Raw genomic sequence first — 14,834 nt, 5'->3', positions numbered from 1 at the left:
TGCCCTATACAACCTTCTCCAAGGATGCGGTGATGCTACGTCTACATCCTGCATTCCACCCCATGATCTCCTCAGAGCTTCAGTTCAATGAACTGATCATTCTGCCGTCCTTCTCTCCTAAGCCGCATGCCTCGAGGAGGGACATATGGCTTTGTGCACTTGGTAGGGGTCTGTCCCACGAAAGCTCACCACCTAATACATTACTTTGTTACTCTTTAAAGTGCTACTGGACTGCTTTGTTGCGTTGACGTGAGAAGGGTGTTAGCCTTTCATACAGACAGAACTAAACCCTTCCGTAAAATGGCCAGACTGCTCGTGTCACTCCTGCGGAGATCAAAGGGAGAAGGATTATCATCAAAAAGAATCTCAAATATCAGCACATCTTGTATCAAGATGTGCTACTCATTACGTAAGACCCCTCCACCAGCTCCACTTAAGGCCCACTCTACCCGGGCGGTGGCGGCCTCGACAGCCTTCTTCAGAGGAGTCTTCTTGAAGGACATTTGCAGAGCAGCGACGTGGTCATCCTGTCACACATTCGCCGAGCACGACGCGATCCATCGGCTACTGGAAGAGGACGCACGCCTGCCGACAGCAGTCCTCTCAGGGGCAAGCTGTACATAATCCAGTACCCGCCTCCATGTTTGGGGGTCGCTGCTGGGTAGTCACTAGTGTGGCGCACCCATGGGGACCACTCGAAGAAGAAGGAGAAGTTACTCCCTTGGGTGGTAACGATGGTTCTTTGAGAGGTGTCCCCATGGGTGCTCCACTACCCACCCGTTCCTCCCCGCTTCAGAGTTCTGCTTTATGTCTTTCAGGGGCACCCGAGGCGGTTTTCTTGAGGAACTGGCATGGACCAGGCCACACACGGGACTGGAAGCGCGCAAAGGGCCGGCGTGCTCCTGCGCATGTGCGACCCGACGATCTATGGCTTGCAAGTCTCCAGTCTGCGGCGCTGGAGTGAGACTGACACCCAATGTGGAGCACCCGCGGGGGCCACTCAAAGAGCCATCGTTACCACACAAGTGAGTAACTTCTCTTTGACCTACCAAGAGGCACTGACAGACACAGGGCACCGCCCACTTTCACTGGACACCAGTCACGTCACAGGGCCCTGAGGACACCTCGCAGTTCAGTGCAACAGGCATGAGAGCAGGTGACTCCCAGCTGCACATCTCGTGGCCACTGCGCCTCATTCTCGCTGCAGAGCAGAAGGGCCTTTCGCCTCTCACTGTGGCTGGAGAAAACCCGTGTTCCTGACACTGCTGCATTGTCCAGGGCCCAGGGCTCCAGTACAAGGAGGGAGAAAAGCCAGTTGAGCGTCTTTGGGTTAAGCTTAGAGGGGGAAACAACAGAGGTGATGTTGTAGTTGGTGTCTGCTATAGACCCCCAGACCAGGGAGAGGAGGTAGATGAGGATTTCTTCAGACAGCTAAGAGACGCTTCCAAATCACAGGCCCTGGTTCTCATGGGAGACTTTAATCATCCGGACATTTGTTGGGAGACCAACACAGCAGCGCACAGACAATCCAGGACATTTTTGGAGAACGCTGGGGATAACTTCTTGGTACAAGTGTTGAAGGAACCAACCAGGAGCTGTGCGCAACCTGACCTGCTGCTCACAAACAGGGAAGAACTAGTAGGAGAAATAGAAGGGGGTGGCAACTTGGGCTGCAGCGACCGTGAGATGGTAGATTTCAGGATTCTGACAAAAGGAAGAAGGGTGAGCAGTAACAGACCCTCGATTTCAGAAGAGCAGACTTCTCATCCCTGAGAGAGCTGATGGGCACAATCTCCTGGGAAGCCAATATGAAGGGGAAAGGAGCTCAGGAGAACTGGCAGTATTTTAAAGAAGTCTTACTGAAGGCACAGGAACAAGCCATCCTGATGCACAGTAAGAAGAACCAATATGGTAGGCAACCAGCTTGGCTTACTAGGAAAATCCTTGACCAGCTCAAGCTCAAGCTCAAGCTCAAAAAGGATGCGTATGAGAAGTGGAAACTTGGCCAGATGACTAAGGAGGAGTATAAGTACAGGGCTGGAGATGCCGGGCAGTAAGCAGGAAAGCGAAAGCACAATTGGAGCTGCAGCTGGTAAGGGATGTGAAGGGTAACAAGAAGGGTTTCTACAGGCATGTTAACTATAAGAGGGTTATCAGGGAAGATGTGGGGCTTTTACCGGCTGAAAGAGGTAACTTAGTGACAGGTTGATATAAGAAAATCTGAACTACTCAATGTTTTTTTTGCCTCAGCCTTCACGGACAAGGACAGCTCCCAAACTACAGCACTAGGCAATGCAGTATGAGAAGGAGGTGGGCAGCCCTCGGTGGGAAAAGAACAGGTTAAGGGCTGCTTAGAAAAGCTAGATACACAGTAATCCATGAGTCCAGATTCCATGCACCCAAGGCTACTGAGGGAATTGGCAGATGTCATTGCTGAGCCTTTGGCCATTATCTTTGAAGACTCTTGGAGATCAGGAGAGGTCCCGGATGCCTGGAAAAAGGCAAACGTTGTGCCCTTCTTTAATAAAGGAAAGAACAGTCCAGGGAACTGTAGACCTGTCAGCCTTACCTCAGTCCCTCAGAAAATAATGGAGGGGATCCTCAAGGAATCCATTTTGGAGCATTTGGACATGGGGAAAGTGATCAAGAGTAGTCAACATGGATTCACCAAGGGCAAGTCGTCCCTGACCAATCTGATCAGCTTCTATGATGAGGTAACAGGCTCTGTGGACATGGGGAAGTCAGTGGATGTGATATACCTTCTCTTCAGCAAAACTTTTTTGATATGGTCTCCCACAACATTCTTGCTCATAAGCTGAGGAAATATGGATTGGGTCCATGGTCTACAAGATGGATAGAAAGCTGGCTTGACAGACAGGCCCAACGGGTAGTGGTCAATGTCTCAATATCTGGTTGGTGGAGTGGCCCAAGGCTCGGTTCTAGGGCCACTACTGTTCAACAGCTTTATTAATGACCTGGATGAGGTGATGGATTTCACCCTCAGCAAGTTTGTGGATGACACCAAGCTAGGGGGAGAGGAAGATACATTGTAGGGTAAGGACAGGATCCAGAGTGTCCTAGAGAAATTGGAGGGTTGGGCCAAAAGAAGTCTGATGTGGTTCAACAAGGAGCAGTGCAGAGTCCTGCACCCAGGATGGAAGAATCCCAAATGTCGTTACAGGCTGGGGACAGACTGGCTAAGTAGCAGTGCAGCAGAAAAGGATCTGGGGATTACAGTGGATGAGAGGCTGGAGATGAGTTAATAGTGTGCCCTGGTAGCTCAGAAGGCTAACGGCGTATTGGGGTGCATTAGGAGGCGCATTTCCAGCAGATCTAGAGAAGTTATTACACTCATCCCTTGTTAAACAAGTACTTACGAGTACTCACTTAAATGAGGGACAAACATACTTACCTTTGTTCACTAGACAAGTGAACTCCCACTGCCAATACGAGCCTCACCCCACTCCCCGCTGCTCCAACCCGCTGTAGTCTGACCCCCCTGCCAGCCCCACACAGCCAAACCATGACAGCCGGACCACCACCCCTCTGCTGGCTCCACGGCTCCAAATTGCAGCAGCCTGACCCGCCCCCCCCCCCCCGTCTGCCCCACGGACTCAACCCGCCCTCAGGTTTTAACCCTTCCTCCTGCTCATGGCCCCAGGCTGCCTCCAGCCTTTAACCCTCCCCAACCCTCGCCCCCCAACCCAAGGTTCACTCACCTTTCAAAAGCAGCGTCAACTGCTGCTGCTCCTTCCCCGAGTTAGGAGCATTAGGAACCAATCAGAGACTTTTACGTGTACTTTAATAGGCTTTTAGTGTCCCTCTTACGAGTTTTCGCCTGAGCAGAAAGTTGGGAAGCAATTGTGCTCGTTCAGCGAGGGATGAGTGTGTTCCCCTCTACTTGGCACTGGTGAGGCCACATCTGAAGTATTGCGTCCAGTATAGAAGGGATGTGTATTTGCTGGAGCAGGTTCAGCAGAGGGCAATGAAAATGATTAAGGGGCTGGAGCACAAAACCTGTGAGGAGAGGCTGAGGGATTTGGGCTTGTTTTGTTTACAGAAGAGAAGACTTAGAGGTGATTTAATGGCAGCCTTCAACTTCCTGAAGGGGAGCTCTAAAGAGGAGGGTGAACATAAGAACGGCCATACTGGGTCAGACCAAAGGTCCATCCAGCCCAGTATCCTGTCTGCCGACAGTGGCCAGTGCCAGGTGCCCCAGAGGAGGTGAACCAAAGACAATGATCAAGCGATTTGTCTCCTGCCATCTGTCTCCAGCCTTTGACTAAAGGCTAGGCACCATACTTTACCCTTGGCTAATAGCCATTTATGGACCTAACCTCCAAAAATTTATCAAGCTCTTTTTTAAACTCTGTTAGAGTGCTGGCCTTCACAGCGTCCTCTGGCAAGGAGTTCCACAGGTTGACTGTGCGCTGTGTGAAGAAGAATTTTCTTTTATTAGTTTTGAACCTGCTACCCATCAATTTCATTTGGTGTCCTCTAGTTCTTATATTATGGGAACAAGTAAATAACTTTTCTGTATTCACTTTCTCCACACCATTCATGATTTTATACACCTCTATCATATCGCCCCTCAGTCTCCTCTTTTCTAGACTGAAAAGTCCCAGTCTCTCTAGCCTCTCCTCATATGGGACCCGTTCCAAACCCTTAATCATTTTAGTTGCCCTTTTCTGAACTTTTTCTAATGCCAGTATATCTTTTTTGAGGTGAGGAGACCACATCTTGCATGCAGTACTCAAGATGTGGGCGTACCATAGTTTTATATAGGGGAAGTAAGATGTTCTTTGTCTTATTTTCTATCCCTTTTTTAATAATTCCTAACATCCTATTTGCTTTACTAACTGCCGCTGCACACTGCGTGGATGTCTTCAGAGAACTATCCACTATAATTCCAAGATCCCTTTGCTGATCTGTTGTAGCTAAATTTGTCCCCATCACATTGTATGTGTAATTTGGGTTATTTTTCCCAATGTGCATTACCTTACACTTACCCACATGAAATTTCATTTGCCATTTTTCTTCCCAATCACTCAGTTTGCTGAGATCTTTTTGAAGTTCTTCACAATCTACTTTGGTTTTGACTATCCTGAACAGCTTGGTATCATCTGCAAACTTTGCCACCTCACTGCTTACCCCTTTCTCTAGATCATTGATGACCAAGTTGAACAGGATCGGTCCTAGGACTGACCCTTGGGGAACGCCACTAGTTACACCCCTCTATTGTGAAAATTTACCATTTATTCCACCCTTTGTTTCCTGTCTTTTAACCAATTCCCGATCCATGAAAGGATCTTTCCTCCTATCCCATGACCACCTAATTTACATAAGAGCCTTTGGTGAGGGACCTTGTCAAAGGCTTTCTGGAAATCTAAGTATGTTATGTCCACTGGATCCCCCTGTCTGCATGTTTGTTAACCCCTTCAAAAAACTCTAAGAGATTAGTAAGACACAACTTCCCTCTGCAGAAACCATGCTGACTTTTGCCCAACAAATCATGTTCTTCTATGTGTCTGACAATTTTATTCTTTACTATTGTTTCTACTAATTTGCCTGGTACTGATGTTAGACTTACCAGTCTGTAATTGCTAGGGTCTCCTCTAGAGCCCTTTTTAAATATTGGCGTTATATTAGCTGTCTTCCAGTCATTGGGTACCGAAGCTGATTTAAAGGATAGGTTACAAACCACCATTAATAGCTCTGCAATTTCACATTTGAGTTCTTTCAGAACCCTTGGGTGAATGCCATCTGGTCCTGGAGACTTGTTACTGTTTAGCTTATCAATTAGTTCCAAAACCTCTTCTACTGACACTTCAGTCTGGGACAGTTCCTCAGATTTGTCACCTACAAAGGACGGCTCAGATTTGGGAACGTCTGTAATATCCTCAGCCGTGAAGACTGAAGCAAAGAGATCATTTAGTTTCTCTGCAATGGCATCATTTTCCTTGATTGCTCCTTTTATATCTCTATCGTCCAGGGGTCCCACTGCTTTTTTAGTGGGCTTCCTGCTTCTAATGTACTTAAAAAACATTTTACTATTGTTTTTTGAATTTATGGGTAACTGTTCCTCAAAATCTTTTTTGGCTTTTCTTATTACATTTTTACATTTAATTTGGGAGTGTTTATGTTCCTTTCTATTTTCCTCACTAGGATTTGACTTCCAATTTTTAAAGGATGCCTTTTTATCTCTCACTGCCTCTTTTACATGGTTGTTAAGCCACGGTGTCTCTTTTTTAGGTCTCTTACTGTGTTTTTTAATTTGGGGTATACATTTAAGTTGGGTCTCTAATATGGTGTCCTTGAAAAGTTTCCACGCAGTCTGCAGGGATTTTACTTTAGTTACTCAACCTTTTAATTTCTGTTTAACTAACCTCCTCATTTTTGTATAATTCCCCTTTTTGAAATTAAATGCCAGAGTGTTGGACTGCTGAGATGTTCTTCCCAACACAGGAATATTAAATGTTGTTATATTATTGTCACTATTTCCAAACAGTCCTGTAATAGTTACTTCTTGGACCAGATCCTGTGTTCCAGTCAGTACTAGATCGAGAATTGACTCTCCCCTTGTGGGTTCCTGTAACAGCTGCTCCAAGAAGCAGTCATTTAAGGCATTGAGAAATTTTATCTCTGAATCCCACCCTGAGGTGACATGTACCCAGTCAATATGGGGATAATTGAAATGGTGAGAAACTGTCCCCACCGTGGGTTCATTCAGCTGCACATCTACCAATATAATTTATGCCATCATGTGCCAGCAATGCTCCTCTGCTATATACATCAGACAAACTGGACAGTCTCTACATAAAAGAATAAACGCACACAAATCAGATATCAGAAATGGCAATATACAAAAACCCGTAGGAGAGCACTTCAATCTCCCAGGCCACACAGTAGCAGACTTAAAAGTAGCTATCCTACAGCAAAGAAATTTCAGGACCAGACTCCAAAGAGAAATTTCTGAGCTACAATTCATCTGCAAATTCGACACCCTCAGCTCAGGCTTAAACAAAGACTGCGAATGGCTGGCTAAATACAGAAGCAGCTTCCCCTCCCTTGGTGTTCACACCTCCAAATCAACTGCTGGTAGTAAGCCTCACCCTTGCTGACTGAGCTAACCTTGTTATCCCCAGCCTTGCTCTGGCTTATTTATTCCCGGCCCTGCAGATTTCCAAGACCAGCATCTGATGAAGTGAGTCTGTGCTCACAAAAGCTCATGCTCAAAACTTTTCTGTTAGCCTATAAGCTGCCACAGGACCCTTCGTTGCTGTTACAGATCCAGACTAACACGGCTCCCCCTCCGGTACTTGTTCTCAGTGGTGTCAGACGGCAGAACAAGGAGCAATGGTCTGAAGTTGATGAGGGGGAGGTGTAGGTTAGATATTAGGAAAAGCTACTTCACCAGGCAGCTGGGGAAGCACTGGAATGTGTTACCGAGAGAGGTGGTGGAATCTCCATCCCTCGAGGTTTTTAAGTCCCGGCTGGACAAGGTCCTGGCTGGGATGACCTAGTGGGGGTTGATCCTGCTTGAAGCAGGGGGCTGGACTAGAGACCTCCTGAGGTCCCTTCCAGCCCTGGGACTCTATGAACATGGGACCCGGAGTGACAGGGTGATGTTCCTGTGGCCCAGTGATCGCTGAGGAGATTCCTGTCAGACTGGGGTTGTGTTCCCCATCCTGGGGTCGGTTCCCAGTTCTGAAGCTAGTGGGACCCTGGGGACAGGGCCCCATAACCACCAGGGTGACGGTGGTTTAATGCCGTTTAGCTGGGGCATGACCCCCAAGGGCAGTGGGCCAGGCTGGCACCAGGCTGAGCACAGAGGAGGGTCCCACCTGGGCGACCCCTTGGCCCAGGTGGCTGACGCTCCTCAGGGGAGGAAGGGCTTTGGACACTGCCTGGCCACCGCCCCTTGGCAGCAAACTCGGACTTTCACCTCTTGGTGCTGGACTCTCCTGTGCCCAGGTCTCAGCGTCTCTGCCCGCGGTGCACCAGCCCTGGGCAGGCCGGGTGGGGGCAGGGCAGGGCAGGCCGGGCGGGGGCAGGCCAGGCGGGGGCAGGGCAGGGCAGGCCGGGCGGGGGTTGCAGTGGGGCCGGGTGGGGGCAGAGGCAGTTCTGGGGGGGTGACCCTGTGGCAAAGCTGGGGCCTCCCCTGCCGGGGTGCTCAGCGCCAGCTGCGCCATGACCCCCTCGCCCACAGGTTCCCCGTTCCGGGACGAGATCACGCTGGCAATTCTGCAGCTGCAGGAGAACAACCGGCTGGAGATCCTCAAGCGCAAGTGGTGGGAGGGCGGCAGGTGCCCCAAGGAGCCAGACCACCGGGCCAAAGGTGAGCGGGGCGGGGCGGGGGCGGAGCCAAGCAGGGGCGGGGCCGGGCCAGCTAGTGGAGCCAGTTCACTCTGCCATCTCTTCCAGGGCTGGGCATGGAGAACATCGGGGGCATCTTCGTCGTTCTCATCTGCGGCCTCGTCGTTGCCATCTTTGTGGCTGTCATGGAGTTCGTCTGGGCCACACGACGCTCGGCCGAGAGTGAGGAGGTGCGGAGCGCTCCGGGGGGACCCAGGCGTCCGGCGGTGGGTGAGGTGGGGGGTGAGGAAGGAACCCAGGCGTCCGGTGCTGGGTGGAGGGTGAGGAAGGAACCCAGGCGTCCGGCGGTGGGCAGGGGGGTGAGGAAGGAACCCAGGCGTCCGGCGTTGGGTGGGGAGGTGAGGAAGGAACCTAGGCATCTGGTGCTGGGCAGGGGGGTGAGGAAAGAACCCAGGCGTCCGTTGCTGGGCTGGGTGTGAGGAAGGAACCCAGGTGTCTGGCACTGGGCTGGGAGTGAGGAAGGCTGGGTGGGGGGTGAGGAAGGACCCCAGGAGTCCGTTGCTGGGCAGGGGGGTGAGGAAGGAACCCAGGCGTCCGGCGCTGGGTGGGGTGTGAGGAAGGAACCCAAGTGTCTGGCGCTGGGTGGGGGGTGAGGAAGGCTGGGTGGGGGGTGAAGAAGGACCCCAGGTGTCCGGCTCTGGGCAGAGGGTAAGGAAGGACCCCAGGCATCTGATGCTGGGCTGGGGGTTAGGAAGGCTGGGTGGGGGGTGAGGAAGGACCCCAGGAGTCCGTTGCTGGGCAGGGGGGTGAGGAAGGAACCCAAGTGTCTGGCGCTGGGCTGGAGGTGAGGAAGGCTGGGCTGGGGGTGAGGAAGGAACCCAGGTGTCCGGCTCTGGGCAGAGGGTAAGGAAGGACCCCAGGCGTCTGGTGCTGGGCTGGGGGTCAGGAAGGAACCCAGGCGTCTGACGCTGGGCTGGGGGTCAGGAAGGCTGGGTGGGGGGTGAGGAAGGAACCCAGGCGTCCGAGACCCTGACCCCCCCCAACTCTCCCCTCAGCTCTCAGTGTGCCAGGAGATGCTGCGTGAGCTGCGCCAGGCTGTGTCATGCCGGAAGCCCACCCGGCCCCGGCGTCGGCGCCGTCCCCCCACCCGGGCTGGCCTCGCCCTCCGCGCTGTCCGCGAGATGCGCCTGAGCAACGGGAAGCTGTACGCGGGGAGCCTGGCATCCGAGCCCGCCCCCCAGCGCCTCCTGGAGGAGCCTGCTCGGCCCTGCACCCACATCCGCATCTGCCAGGAGTGCCGGCGCATCCAGACTCTGCGGGGGGCACCCTCCACCCCCCGCCGGCCCCTGCCCCCCGAGGAGGGCACCCCACGCCGGGGGGGCCCTCGGGACCTGCCTGAGCAGGAGTGACCCTGCAGCCTTCACCCCCCCCGTGGAGGCAGCCCCTTAGACATGTACGCCATGCGTATACCAGGACTCCGGGCTCGGGGGGGCCTGGGGCCAGGACCCCTGGGGCTGAGACCCCCAGTGCTCCCACGGAGACAGGACCCCAATGCCCTGTGGGGAGGGGCCTCCCCCACTCCGCATGGTCAGGGCATTGCTCCCCACCTGCTGCAGTGCCTGGGGACAGAGCCCACCATGCCAGCTGCCATGGCTCCCCCTTGTGCCTCTGTCCCCTGAGATCCATGCTGCCCACGCCGCCCCCATGGCTGTGCCAGGCAATGGCCCACAGCCTGGAACTGAGCCCTGGGGTGCAGGACGAGGGGTGGAGCTGGGGCTGCAGGAGCCCTGGGGGACTCTCGGGGGGCCATGAACTCAGGGTGTCAGAGCTGCCAGGTGGGGCTGTTGGTCCCGGGGGGTGGCTGGACAAAGGGGCCCAGCCCCAGGACCTGCGGGAGGGGTCTGTCTGCAGCCAGGGGCCATGGAACTGCTGACACAAGAGTGGGGGGCAGCCCCCAGGCCCATTCTTTTCCATTTGTTTCCAGGTTTTTTTTCCTTTTTTCCTTCTTTTTGGAGAAATTTCTATAGAACCAAAACGGGAGAATCCGAGCGCAGCCGAGGAATAAACCCACCCGAGACTTTTATGGCACTTTGTCAGCTGCGGCCCCTTGCTCCCGACCCCCCGCCCAGCCGGGCCCTTCGCTCCCGACCCGCAGCCCCCAGCCAGGCCGGGCCCTTCACTCTTGCAGGGCTGTGCACAGCTCCAGGCTCCAGACAGTTCTGGGTTGTGGTGTCCAGAATTGCCTCATGTCACAGGCGCCTGGGGGGTTGTGTGGTCACAGGGGCCCCTGGCAGCGCCCAAGGGGAGAGTTCAGGAGCACCACAGACTCAGCAGGCCCATGCCCCAGGGAGCAGCACAGCCCTGTGCCCCAGCCCAGAGCCACGCTCAGTCGGCCTCACGCAGGAGGTTACTGAGCCCAGCACAGAGCTCTCCAGCCTGTGGGCCTGGCCCCCCAGCGCCATCCGGCTGAGTCTGCCCTGCGGCTGGAGGGCTCTGCCCCGCCCCCTCCCACAGCCCCTCCTTCCAGCAGAGCCTCTGAGACCCCCCGGCAGCCCGTCCTTCGTCCTTCGTCCTCTGCCAGGTAACCAGGGGCGCCTGGCCCCTCCTCCGCCTCGCGTCTCCTCCGGCCTTTGTCCCCCACCCTGGCTGGGACCAGCTGGGCAGGGCACCAGGGTCCTCTCTCCGCAGCCCCTTGTCCTCCCCCTGGCCAGGCCCGGCTGTGCCACCCACACGCGGTCTGCAGGGCACCCGTCTGTGGGGTCTCTCTTCTCCGGCTGCTGCTGGCCGGGTCCCCCGTTCTGCGCTGGTTCTGTAACAACCACCTCCCTGTCCCCTCCCGCCTTACACCAGGGACCCTGTGACAGGCGTCGGGGTTCCCAGGCTCTGCCCCCCCCGCCGCAGCCAGAGCGACTCACACGCAGCAGGCGGAAGAGGATTTTAGGCCCCAGGGACAGAGCTCGGTACGGACCCGTCAGCGCAGCACCAAGCCTGGGGGGGGACCCCAGAGGGAGCCCCAGGCCTGGGCGCTGCCTGCTTTGTTCCTCTCCAGCCGCCCAACCACCTCTCCCCACTGCTGGGCGGCTCCGCCTGGGTCCCGGCCCCGCAGAGGTGCCACCTGGCCTCCGCCTCGTCACACTCCCCGCGGCGAACCCTCCGCCCCCCAAGTCGCCACTTCCCCGCATGGGTGGTCAAGGCCCCTCCCCCTCGAGGGAGTCTGCACCCCTCCCCCAGCGCTGCTGCCTGGGCTGAGTTTGTCCGGACTCAGACCTGCGCCCCCGAACTTAGGGGGCTCAGCCCAGAGCGGGGGGGGTGATGGGGCAGTTGCCATGGGAACAGTCCGGCCGCCCCTTCTCCCGGGCTTTGCTCTCCCGCATTGCACGGCGCCTGCGCGGCTCGTGCTGCCCCCGGCGGCGCGCACAGGGCGCCGGCCACAGAGCCCAGCACCGGGGGGTGGAGTCCGAGTCTGACCCCCAGCCCGTCTCCTTCCTCCCCCAGCCGAACCCCCACCCCGGGGTCCCTCCCACGTGCGCCCGTTGCCAGGAGACGAGTCTCTCCCCAGCCCGCCCCCCCCGCAGCGGCTCGCCGGACCTCGGCCCCGCCCTCGGAGGCGGGGAGAGAACCCAGCGGTCCTGGTCCCGGACCCCGGCCCCAGACCACGAGCCCCGCCCCGTTCTCTGCAGCACCGACACGGGACCTGCCAAACTCGCTACACTTGTGACTTGCGCCCCCTGGGGGAGAGACCCCGTTATTGGTCGGTGTCCGGCTGCCCGTCAATGGCTGCCATGGAAACCAGACGTAACGTCAGTCACCGTCTGCCAGACAGCAACTGACGCTCTGGAGAGGGAAGCTCCCTAGTCCCCCAGCCCTGCGGTGCCCCCTACTCCCACCCCGCAGCCCCCTCCCCTGCCCCCCAGCCCTGCGGTGCCCCCCACTCCCGATCCGCCCCCCCCTGCCCCCCAGCCCTGCGGTACCCCCCCTCCCGATCCGCCCCCCCTCCCCTGCTCCGCAGCCCTGCGGTGCCCCCCACTCCCGATCCGCCCCCCCTCCCCTGCCCCCCAGCCCTGCGGTACCCCCCCTCCCGATCCGCCCCCCCTGCCCCGCAGCCCTGCGGTGCCCCCCACTCCCGATCCGCCCCCCCTCCCCTGCCCCGCAGCCCTGCGGTGCCCCCCACTCCCACCCCGCAGCCCCCTCCCCTGCCCCCCAGCCCTGCGGCGCCCCCCACTCCAGACCCGCAGGCAGGAAGAGGTGGTCTGAAGGGACTGGAAGGCGCCCTCCTCAGAGCAGGTCACGTCCCTCCCTGCCTTTCCGGGAAGCTTTGGCAACTTTCCCAGTTCCATTCCCTGCCCCTCTATTCCCCCCGAGGGGTGGTGCTTCCTCTGGCCCATGAACCATCCACTGCTCCCACCGCTGGCAGTCCCCTTCCCTCCGGACTCCACCTTCCAGGGACCACCCAGCTCTCAGTCTCCCTGCTGGGGGCCTAGCAGAGTCCCTGGGCTAAGACCTGGAAACCCAACTCATCTGTGGGCTCCTAAGTGGAGCTCCCTTCCCTCAGCGCCCGTCTAGGGGGACGGGCAAAATGAGGGGTTGTGGGAAATCCCTGCACTGAGGCTGAGGTTTCGTCTTCCACTGTGGGGATGGTTTGCAGGGGGAGCAGGGTGGAAATGTGTCCTTGGGGGCTGGGAGCCGGAGGGCTGCCCTTGTGAGGGTGGGGAGCTGGTTGGGGGGCTGGGAGCTGGAGGGCTGCCCTTGTGGGGATGGGGACCTGATTGGGGGGCTGGGGGGGGGGCTGCCCGTGCGGTTGTGAGACTGGTTGGGGGCTGGGAGATGGGAGGCTGCCCCTGTGGGGGGTTGGGGGCTGGGAGCTAGGAGGCTGCCCCTTGAGGGGGGGCTGGTTGGGGAGCTGGGGGGCTACCCCTGTGAGAGTGTGGGGTTGGTCGGGGGCTGGGAGCTGGGGGGCTGCCCGTGGGGTTGTGGGACTTGTTGGGGGCTGGGAGATGGGAGTCTGCCCCTGTCGGGGGGGTTGGGGGGCTGGGAGATGGGGGGCCGCCCCTTGGGGGGGGCACTCCCTCCATCTCTCCAGTGGGGGCGGTTGGTGCAGGGCTGCGCCAGCCGCCCAAGGACGCTCCAAGGAGAGCGCAGCCGGGAGGAAGCGGCGGACGCAGCCCGGGGGGGGGCCGGGGCCGGGGGCTCTCCCCACAGGAGAAGAGGCACCGAGGCCCCAGAATCCTGCCCCATCTCTCCCCGTCCTCCAAGGGCTCAGTGCGGCCTCACGCGGGTCTCTGCCCCCCCGCCCCGCAGAGGTGGGCCCCGGGCCCCTCCCGTGCAGGCGGGGGACGGGGCTGTGGGGGACGGGAGGGGCCCGGTGGAGCTGTCCCTTCAGCACCACGGCCCGGCTCAGCCCGCGGGAGGTGCCCGGGGAGCAATACAATCAAATAGCTGGGGGTGGGGGGAGCGACAGGCAAAGGCGAGGGGGGCAGGGCAGAGCCGGGCTGGGGGCTGCGTGTGGGGGCGCGAGGGGCAGAGGCGAGGGGGCGGGGCCGGACTGGGGGCTGCGGTCGGTGCTAGGGGCACCGCAGAGGGACAGAGGCCGTGACTGGCGACGGAGGGAGGCCGGGGGCGGGGCTGGGGTCGGAGAGAGGCTCAGCCGCTTCCGCTACCTCTTCTGGTCACAAGGGGCTGAAGATGCCCAGGGCAGCCCCTGGGGTGGGTCAGTCTTGGGGGGCTCTGCCACACTGCTGGGGGATCCCCGACACCCCTTAGCTGCGGACGGGGAGCTCCCTGGCCCCCTCCCCCATCGGCGCGGTCACCTTGCTACCGTGGAAACCCTTCTTCCGTTGCCATGGCAACGGCGGGTGGCCTCCTCCCTGTTGCCCGGCTGCGCGGTTGCCATGGGGATACTGGCGAGGGATGCTGCAGCCTAGACACGGACCGGGAATTCCTCCCCCCCCCCCCCCCCCCCCCCACCAAACCACACAGTCTGTGGTGCGGACGGCGGGGGGGGGGCGCGCTGGCGCCATTCCCGTCGTCCGCACCCCCGTGGGGCAGGCAGTGGCGGGCTGAACAAAGGTACAGACGAAGCCCTGCTCTCCACCTCCACCGGGTGTTCACTCTGATCCCTACCGACCGCTGCTCTGATCCCCGCTCCTAGGCCCCCCCGGCGTCCCGGCTGCCTCTGGCCCCGGCTGTGCCCCTGAATGCGGCGGCGGGCGGCGGGGGGGCGGGATTCGCACAGGACGTGTGTGTGTGTGTGAGTGTGCGTGTATGCGCGTGTGGGTGGGTGTGTGTGTGCGTGTGCGTGTATGGGCGCGCGTGTGTGTGGGTGTGTGTGTGAGGGCGTTCTTGGAGTGCGGGAGTGTGTTCGGGTTGTGTGGGGTGCGACTGAGTGAGGGTGTTTGTACGTGGGCTGTGTTTTGAGAGCTGGGTGTGGGTTCGGGTGTGTGTTGTGGCTGTACAGGTTGGGGTTGGGGTGTGGGTCGGGGTATGTGCTAGGAGTTGTGTGGGGTGGGAGGTGATACAGT

At 58.2% G+C, this 14,834-nt stretch overlaps 1 protein-coding gene across 5 annotated transcripts in view; it reads left to right on the top strand.

The window, feature by feature from the left end:
- GRIK5 (glutamate ionotropic receptor kainate type subunit 5) overlaps positions 1–10,396 on the top strand; it is a 52,148-nt gene extending 41,752 nt beyond the window's left edge. For all 5 annotated transcript variants that reach the window (XM_074980654.1, XM_074980653.1, XM_074980652.1 and 2 more), the window contains exons 18-20: positions 8,210–8,338; positions 8,425–8,546; positions 9,372–10,396. In XM_074980654.1, the coding sequence (XP_074836755.1) occupies positions 8,210–8,338; positions 8,425–8,546; positions 9,372–9,725 (605 nt within the window). In that variant the 3' untranslated portion in view covers positions 9,726–10,396. The remainder of the gene's footprint in view (positions 1–8,209; positions 8,339–8,424; positions 8,547–9,371) is intronic.
- Positions 10,397–14,834: the final 4,438 nt, after the last annotated feature.

This window comes from Carettochelys insculpta, chromosome 30 (genome assembly GCF_033958435.1).
Source record: "Carettochelys insculpta isolate YL-2023 chromosome 30, ASM3395843v1, whole genome shotgun sequence".
In the NCBI taxonomy this organism is placed as follows: domain Eukaryota; kingdom Metazoa; phylum Chordata; order Testudines; family Carettochelyidae; genus Carettochelys; species Carettochelys insculpta.
This window is presented reverse-complemented; position numbering and strand designations above follow the sequence as displayed.